The 9,844-nt window shown below is 38.7% G+C and overlaps 1 protein-coding gene across 1 annotated transcript; it reads right to left on the bottom strand.

Moving 5' to 3' along the window:
- Positions 1–343: 343 nt before the first annotated feature.
- On the bottom strand, positions 344–8,892 carry ube2j2 (ubiquitin-conjugating enzyme E2, J2 (UBC6 homolog, yeast)). Its single transcript, XM_059328536.1, has 7 exons — positions 8,728–8,892; positions 6,493–6,623; positions 2,882–2,922; positions 2,602–2,704; positions 1,643–1,781; positions 1,468–1,548; positions 344–1,371 (listed from the first exon to the last, which is right to left on the bottom strand). Exons 2-7 carry the CDS (start codon positions 6,621–6,623, stop codon positions 1,081–1,083), a joined length of 786 nt encoding a protein of 261 aa, XP_059184519.1. The 5' UTR covers positions 8,728–8,892; the 3' UTR covers positions 344–1,080.
- Between the last annotated feature and the right edge of the window lie 952 nt (positions 8,893–9,844).

Below are 9,844 nucleotides of genomic sequence, written 5' to 3'. Positions count from 1 at the left end.
ACCGATGAGATGCAAAGTACTGAGAAGAGTATGAGGTTCAACTTGTATCACATTGTCATGCACTGTTTTGGGACTTTGATTTAATCTTTGCCTACATGTACTGGTAGTTTTGCAGTTCTACATTGTCTCTTCGTCACTAACTGCTGCAGCTTACTGAGCCTACTGACCTTACACGTCATAAAACAGTTGATAAATCTTTCTGTTCCCTTCCTTGTTTGACCTCAAGGTCGTTCCTTTGAGGTTCATTATATATGTGGCATATTTTTGTCATATATAAAACCTCAAACATTACAGGCCTATCAATCCTTTATTACTCTGCATGCCAGCAAGGAAGCGAAACCAGTTCTTGCGCTGCGCTGGATTAAACCCAATGCCGTAGGGTTATTTCATGGAAAGGCATCAATCAGAACGCTGAGTGGAAAAACAGACTGCAATGCCAACATTATTTAGCTATATAATTCTTGTGGCACTCCTTTCTTTTGAATTGTAAAAAAGGTTCAGCGCAGCAACATCTTCATGTCACAGTCTGCAGAGTCTCTATGACCTGTTGAACGACCAGGAAACACTGCAGAGGGAAATATTTCTTGTTGAAGTGATGGTCAGGGGGAAATCTGCTTCAAGAATTATCTACTTACCATTTTAAGAGACAAGCTTTTATTAGTAATGTTCATGATGCAGGAGAACAAAGGTGCATTTTAGCATCTTTCTGTTGTGACCTGCCTCCAGCACAGTGCAACAAACCATGTCCTTAGTGCTACACTTTTCCACAACCCATGAGCCAAGTTTGTTCCTACTGCTGAACATAAACCACTAGAGCACAGAGTGGATCACAACCGTTTTAATAAGCCCCTCCAATCCCCCGGCCCTACTGCCACTCCCCCACCTCCTCCTCCTCCTCTTCCTCTCAATCCTTCTGAGGTGGGTTGGCTTTGAGATTCTGTCTTCCAAAGTCCATGGTGGTGGTGGTGGTTGTGGTGGTCGTGGAGGGGTTTAACCCAGGACTGATCATCCCTCCCCCACGTAGTGTGTTTGTAGAAGTCCACTAGAGGGGGGAGCGTCGCCCTTCAACACCGGCTCCTCTCACTCCTGGGCTATGCTCCTCAGCACGTACTTGACTGTGTAGGCGAACGCCGCAAAGCCTACAATCACAAACAGGTTGGCTAAAGCCCCACCTAGAAGTCCATGGTTGCGATTGGCCTGCTGCAGGCCGGGGGCGGGGTTGGCGCCCCCAAGGGGGACGGGCCCTCCGTTGAGGGCAGGGAGGCCGTAGTGGGCGTGCTGAGGGTCACCGTCAGGCACCACATCGGGTAAGGGGAGGGGCTGAGTGCGCGCGCTTAATTCTTCCTGGGCTTTCTGTTTCTGCTTCATCTCCTGGTGGAGCCAAGGAAAGAAATGGGAAAATATTAGGCCAACAAAAAGAGAGAGGAGAGAAAATGGACAAGAAGTCAGAGATCAGCTAATACGTACATCGACTACATCAGGAAACAGCTCACAGAACACTTTATCCTTGAGGTTGAAGGCCAGGCTTTGGGCTGACAGCTGTCTTTTCTGGAAAAATAATAAAAGAGCCCATCAAATATTTAAGACAACACAGGTGGTTTATCACGATGAGCTGCATTTATGGTCATTTGTTTGCACTCACTGTGTAGTCAGAGGTCTCAATGCTGCCAAGAGTGGGGCCTTTCTCCACCATGAAGCTGAGCAGACCTGTGAGGATGGTGGAGACGGACCACGCTGGGTTCCACGTGTCTGGATGGAAGTCTGTGATTGACAAACATAACCTGTGGAGGAAACGGGAAAAGTTACAACAGAAGAGCAAAGTGGCAAACAAGTTCTAAAACAATGACCAAAGATATTTTCAAAAACTCTTTAAACACAGTATGTAATCTCGGCCTCAAGGGGTCTCTCAATGAAATGAGAAGAAAACAGACTTCAATGACGTCAATGACTCAGGCACAAATACTGTGTATGTATTTTATCCTAACGTAGGAAACCTAATTATCTAGCGTATTGTAAACTTGCTCACTTACCATCACACGAGTCCACTAGCCTACAGCAACTGTAGTTAACAATATGTGGCAAATTGAGTCATAAGTTAACCCAGAGATGTTATCTCTAGTCAAAACAATCATATTAAGAATAACTTTCTGAGCACCTTGAACGTTGTAACATTATGACATCACTGTACACATTAGCATGATGGCTGGCATGGTCCACTTTTAATAGCAGATTAGTGAAAAATTGGTGGGGAAAAAATGACGTAGTGGTGTAGCAGAAAAAGTGCTGTATTACTGTTATGGAGTGTAATTCTGTGACGTGTTATTTACAATTACACTCCGACATATCACCTGGAAGTTCGAGCAACTAGGAGGTTTATAGGTCATATGACATCATTGACAGGCAACCAAATGAAACCGTTACCTTGAACAAAATTAAAGATTTCTGGGTTTGCACAGTGTTGAAGACATTTGGTATTATGTAAGCACAATTAAAAAAACCAAGAATATAGGTCCAGAAATTATTTGACATTTTAATGTGAAATGGTACAGATTAAAACCTGAATTCTTATTAAATTAATCGATAATAAAACTACATTCTTACCTTGTATTACACTTAAATCTCCCATTTGGTGTTATCATGTAGATACTTGGAGGTTTAAAAGGGAATTCTCGAGGAAATATGAGTTTTCCGTGATAATATCCCCCTAAGAAAACAAACGGATTATGACACAACATCACACAGTAAAGTCTAGACAAAACATCTGACTCAGATAGCACATAGTTCACAGACTGAGATCAGCGAGAATCAACTTGTCTTCATCAATCCTGCACAATTACAAAAGCTACTTGCAGAAGTGTGATTAACGCTCTCTAGGTTTTACCTTCATATGGAGTTTTCTCAGGACCTCTGACGACATAGTGCCTAAAGAAAAACAGAGATATTTCTGTTAGTGACGAATATGTTTTCCAGATTACTACAGACACCTATCTAGGGTACATTGATTCCAGAGAAACCCTGAACACACGTTCCAGAGAAATTACTTGATAAAAAATATATAGATAGCAAATATAGATTATGGTTGATACTGAAGATGTTATATTAATATTTTTTATTCATATGTAATGTTCATATTTTCAACCCTGAAAACCAATGACCAATGACTTAGCTGTGTCACCATCTGATAAAAAAATATACCTTAAACACTAATGTAGTGTTCAAGTAATCATTTGCATATTCAGTAAAGAAATCCACAAGTTGTCAAGCTAGAAGTTCAGGTACATTTAAGGTGAAGCTGGCTTCTGGCCAAATACGATAAAAACAGTGTTTGTGACATACAACAACTTTTATTGTGGCTGTTTTATTGTTAACCTTCAGCACTGCAGGAGGCAATAAATACATTTTTGCAGGAATTTCCATCCAAATATATGTGTTTATTTCCTGGTTAAATATCGACCTTTTCCTCATCTTTATTACGCGTTCAGGATTTTGCCATTAATGTCATCTAGTCTTCCTAGAACCAGAAGAAACAGCTTTTTATTTTCTCAGGTTTTATTTCTTGAATTTATCTGGCATTACAATATATTGTATGTATAATGTATTATAATGTTAAATATTGTTTAATAAAGTTATTTGCTTATGGTAGCAGCCCTCTGAGTACCATTCCATAGTCATATTGGTGCAAAATGGGTGCACAACAGTCCACAAGATTTTCATTTAAAAATTCATGAGATCATCATAATGAATAATCCGTGAATTTTTTCTCTCAAAAATCAGTATCCTCATCTGTCCCAAAAAACCCATGTCCCCATTATATATTTAATGTTTAATTTAATTTTTTAAGAAATGGAAAATAAGAAGGCATTATTCATGTGTTTTAACTGGTTTCAGAGTACAATACATATTGTCAACTGTTTGACTCTTCAATAACTTTCAACAAAATATTTTCTGCCTCACTCAGCACTACGTTTTCTCGAAGCATGGAAGATTTTTAAAAATGAGAAGAAGCAAGTCCAGCTGTCCCCTTGAAAGGGCACGGGTCAAAATATGTATTTTTAAAGGCTTGAAATTACCATACACTTCTATAGGCTTAATATAGCATAGTTATACATGTGTGTTACAGCCCATGATGTGCTTTTCACATTACATTAGGACTCAAACAGACTAGATGCATGGTCTTCTGAATATAGGCCATGGTGTCATGTCCCCCACTGAGGACAATTATGAATTCCCAGTTATAAGGAGGATAGATCTTCTCATAGCGTACTGCCTCTAGTGGTAAATGGTCATGCAGGGTTGGTTTGAGTCATCCTAAGTGGTGACGACAGCCACTAAAGGTTTATTTTCTAACGAACATCAGCTTCGATTTTAACTTCATTCTACTGAAGAAATAATAATAGAATCGAGTTGACAGTGTGCTCAGTAAAGCGGTAAAGTGAGCGGTAAATTAAAATCAATGATTTTATTCACAAGCACAACCTTGATTTTATGTTTTTAACTGAAACTTGGTTAAGTCAGGATAATAGTGCAGCAGTTCTTATTGAGTCAACCCCCCCAAATTTTAGTTTTTTCAGTGAAGCAAGAATACATAAGAGAGGAGGTGGAGTTGCCACCCTCTTCAAGGACAGCTTCCAATGCAAAACATGTCTTATGGTCAGTTTGACTCCTTTGAATATGTTGCCATTCAGTTAAAATCACCCTATAGAGCAATCTATTTGACCATCTACAGACCCCCCAAATATGATGCAAGGTTTTTTGATGACTTTGCCAAACTACTGTCTGTTTCAAAGCCCACAACCTGCTGCCTTGATATTCTGCCTTCAAACTTTTTTAAAACTGTTTTCAACTGCATAGCTCCGGATGTACTGCAGATAATAAATTCTTCTCTCCAAGCAGGACAGTTTCCACAGGCTTTGAAAACTGCAGTAATAAAACCTCTCCTAAAAAAATCTAATCTGGATTCCACAACAATTAGTAACTATAGGCCAATATCAAATCTGCCATTTCTGGGGGAAATCATTGAAAAGGTTGTTTTTGAGCAAATTCATGCTTTTATGATGCAAAATAATCTTTTTAACACATTTCAGTCTGGATTTCGGCAACACCACAGCACTGAGACTGTACTTGTCAAAGTCTTAAATTATATTAATCTGAACACTGATGCAGGCAAATCCTCTGTCCTGGTTTTACTGGATCTCAGTGCTGCATTTGACACAGTTGATCATAACATACTAGTCAGCAGACTGGAACAGTGGGTGGGGCTCACTGGCACTGTGCTACAATGGTTCAAATCTTACTTACAAGATAGGGACTTTTTTGTGTCAATTGGAAACCATGAGTCTGAGCGAACTAAGATCACATGTGGGGTTCCTCAAGGGTCCATTCTCGGGCCGCTTCTATTCAACATCTATATGCTACCGCTAGCTCAGATTATGGAACATCACAACATCTCCTACCATACTTATGCCGATGACACACAACTCTACATTTCAGTGTCCTCACACGACTACAGTCCCTTACTCTCATTGAGTAACTGTATTCATCAAATCAATGAGTGGATGTGCCAGAACTTTCTCCAGCTAAATGCAGAGAACACAGAGGTGATCATTTTCGGCCCTAAAAATGAAAGATCTAAGACTTTACTTTACTTTTACTTTACTTTTTAATTACACAATGTTTGACTTGTGCTTTTTATTATTTTATCTCTTTTTTTTATCCTGCTGTAACTTCCCTGTTTTAATTGACTGTTTTTACTGTTTTCAATTGTGTCTTGCTGTTTTTAATGTGTATGTAAAGCACTTTGAATTACCTTGTGTTGAATTGTGCTATATAAACAAACTTGCCTTGCCTAAATCTGAAAAGGCATTTTACAGTGGAATTATGTTATTTAACTGTTTACCGAGGTGTCTGCAGGTTTCAACAAGTTAAATTTAAGATTTACCATAATGACCATAATGAATAGAATTTAAGACCCATTTAACATCGATACTGGCAAAAAAGTACAAAAAGACATAAAGGAAAGTAGCAATTTAGAAAGTATAAAAAAATGACACTGAACTGTAAAACAAGCTTTAGAACCAGGGTTTCCCAGAGGAGACTTTTGAGACTATGATGGCAGGACCCAAACAAAGCAGGGGGGTCTGAGGGCATGCTCTCCCAGAGATTTTTTTTCCCCCTGAAAGCCTAAAGCCACTATTCCATCTTAATTATTGCATATTATAATTAATTATTGTAAAGGAGAATAATGGTTCTTCTGTTTTCATAAGAAATTAAACCTGTTTTAACAAATTAGAACAATAAAATAAAATAAATAATATAAGACAGATGATTTATAGATTCCTCTTTTTTTTTTTAAAAAGAAAAAAGAGCCTAAGCATTTTAGTGACAAAATGTCAGAACTACTGAGTGATTTAACTTTGATAATAGCATAAAATGGTCCAAGCTGAAATGCAACAGATTGCGCTGGTGATGATGATTCAAGGATGAAGACCTTACCATTCTAGGATGTTGGAGGGGAGAGGTTCTGCACAGATGTAAGGCACAGGGTCTTTCTTTATCCTGAGGTAATCCTGCTTAAGTCGCTGAGTGGCTGTGGTTGGAGCTCTCTTATTCCCGTTGTTGTTCATCTGAGGATTTCGAGAACATGCAAGAAGGATTTAATGAAATTTATCTTAAATTGGTCTCTTTGAATCTGTTACTGGTACACAGAGGCACACTATCAGGTTATGTTCCTTTGAAACAGTAGGTCAAAGTGTAGCCTCCCTTTCATGTAGAAATATTTAGACTTTGGAACTGTTCTGCTTTCTGGTACTTCAGCCTTTTGGCAGTTCATGGCAGTTTGGGTTTTGACTGATGACAAAGCATTCATTATGATAATGTTGTTGTTGTTGTTGTTGTTGTTGTTGTTGATGATGATGATGATGACGATGAGTGTGTATTTAATAGACTCAGACTCTGAACACTGTTTCATCTGAATCATTTAAGTTGTTGATGAATACAGGTGAAACTTTAATAAGCATAGAATAAAAAGCCTACAGCATCGAGTATAAAAAATTACAATATTAGAGAAAATATTCTCATACTAATTACCAGCAATCACCATGTACAGCATATTGTGAAAATTCGTATAGGCTAGTAAAAAAAAAGCTGCAACTGAAGTTTGTAAAACATCACTACAGCTTTGAGTAGAGCAGGTGAGAGAACTTTAGCTTATTTCTGATGGAAATTGACAATTGCTTGTTGAAGAATGAAATTTAAAAAAACATTGTACAACCCTATTTCCAAAAAAAATGTTGAACACTGAACACTGGATACTGCATTTAAATTACAAATGATGTAACTCTGAAGATGTGTCCCTTTAGGAGCGAAATTTTCATTCAACCTGGACTGCAACTACTAGACTTATATGGCAGTACATATACAGTCATCACCACTGCAGGCAGAGAGGAGGGACAGATAGGCCCATACAGATGTACTGTGATAGCGGTAGCCATTCCCCAGACCAAAAGGTGACAGCCAGATATGTCCCGACCACAGCAAAATAAAATAAAAGACAAAATACCGGCAGAGTGCAAGATCTCTGCAGATCCAAACATTGCCGCACATTTCTAGTGGCTCATAAATGAGGATTGAGAGATTATTTTTCTAAACAACTTCTGTCTAAACATTGTTTTTGAAAATCTGACCTTTACATGCATCAATTTCCTTTCATGAGCTCATCCTGGGTTATCCTCAGAATTTGTTAAATAAATACAGCTAGCAAGAAGACACAGAACTGTGATTTTGCACCACTTTATTCCATTTGAACTATTTCCTATGTTATATAATCCAGTATAGATATAAAATCTTTCCTTGTGTTTCTTTTTTCATTTTTTTCGCCAGTTCGAATCCCAGTACTGACAGGTCTAGGACTGAAGTGCCCTTGAGCAAGGCACCTACCCCCCTGCACAGCTCCCCGGGCGCAGAAATGTGCTGCCCACTGCTCCTTGCATGGTGTGTTAAATGCAGAGGTTGAATTTCCCCATTGTGGGATTAATAAAGTAATAAAGCAATTCATCTTAATCTAACTAACTAATATGTTCGACTGGGGTGGATACACGATTTGGAATAAAATGTAGTTTAAAGTGTCCTTCCATCTCAGCCCATTGAACTCCAGATAACTCCTCTATCAGCCGCTGTCTGCTGACCCAGTGTCATGTGGCTAACAGCTGATAATGTAACGCAAATGAACTGTAACGTTACTTATGCTGTAACTGTGTTCAAACTATGTCAGCGTCACTTCCCAATTAATAACAGGCTACTTATCGTTAACGCAATTTGTGTTAGCCGAGGCTAATCCGCTATTTTACAAGCTACGCTACTGTTAAATCTCTGACGAGCAGTACAGTATCCATTACTCAACATCCGACTGTAAACAAACCGAGAAGACCAACCTTAAACTGGAGAATGACATATATGGCCGGCACCTTTTTTTAAATTAAACACAGTGTATCGACACTGTGCGCCCACGATACAGGGACATAAAGCTCGCAGGTAGAGCTGCTGAGAAGTCCTGTCTATATGCACTGTGTTGGTCACCAGTGGTCAGCTAACGTTAGCTTGCGGAGGCCGGAGCTATGTTTAGCTACCTAGCGTTAGCAGCGGCTAGCACCAACACTTCTGTTACAAACGGGGGCTGACCCCCCACATCTCTCACATTTAGACACTAGAAGGCGTGTAGTGCAGACATACCTCTCCAGAGACTCCAGTGAAACAAGGTATTCGTGGCTGGACACGAAATAAGGCGGTTGTTTCTCTTGTTAAACTGATAAGACGATGACACCGACGTAGCTTTAGCTATCGCCAGCAGGAGGAAAAACGACGCTTCCGGTTTCCTTCTTCATTTGTGGTAGAAAAATGAGACAGGAAGCGCGTTACTGTCACCGGCGGACCTGGAAAATTATGAGGCCAACTGTAAGCCTACATTATATTCTTATTTTTTGAGCGCTTTGCTTGACAAAGTTTTTTAAAAGAAAACAGACAGGAATACACATTTGATGTTTTAGGCCAATAGGCTTTTCATTTTATTTCTGCCACCATTTTCAAAACATTTCATTTGAGATTTGCAGTTGACAAAATAAAACTATACAAAACATTAAAGGGAACATCAAGTTTAGTTTACTCATCATAGAGAGTACCATTAAGCTTATGAAAACAAGTTGCTGTGGAGATCCTTTTCTTAATGTAAAATAAAATAACCCAGGTGATGTTATCATGGTCATTTTTGGCTTGGGCCTGGAGATAATACATCTTTTAATAAAGTTTGAAAGATTGCATACTGTGCACAGTAGTATACTTTTTGTGAATAAACAGTAACTTTTTGGAAGCACTGAGTTAGCTACCTCCCTGATAGCACTGTTTCCACTTGGAGATGCATTACCGTGGCACCCGGTGCCAACTTGAGCTCCATCAGCATCTGTAAGACTTACAAGAGCTTTACGAAACTCTCAGTTTTTAGATTTTCTTCACATCTGCAGGAGTAGTTTATGCAACTTTAGTTTCCAGTGTTCACATACTGCAATATTTTAATAATTAAATAAATGGTTATACTAAGATTTCAGACATAAAAAGTCTCATATATTGTCTGTTAAAATTTGGCAAATGTAGGACCTAGGGCGACATACTTGAGAGTAATTCTTTATCTTTAATTTTGAAAGATTCCTTTTAAAGATATTGCCTGTGATTCCCCCAAATTTAATGAAGTGCAATACTAACAACTCTGCTGCTAATCAATTCTCTTTACTAAAACTGGTGTCAGTTCAATTGATATTACACCTGTACAAGGAATTGTTGAACTATATAACATTTT

The sequence above is a fragment of the Centropristis striata genome, chromosome 3, assembly GCF_030273125.1.
Source record: "Centropristis striata isolate RG_2023a ecotype Rhode Island chromosome 3, C.striata_1.0, whole genome shotgun sequence".
Taxonomy (NCBI): domain Eukaryota; kingdom Metazoa; phylum Chordata; class Actinopteri; order Perciformes; family Serranidae; genus Centropristis; species Centropristis striata.
This window is presented reverse-complemented; position numbering and strand designations above follow the sequence as displayed.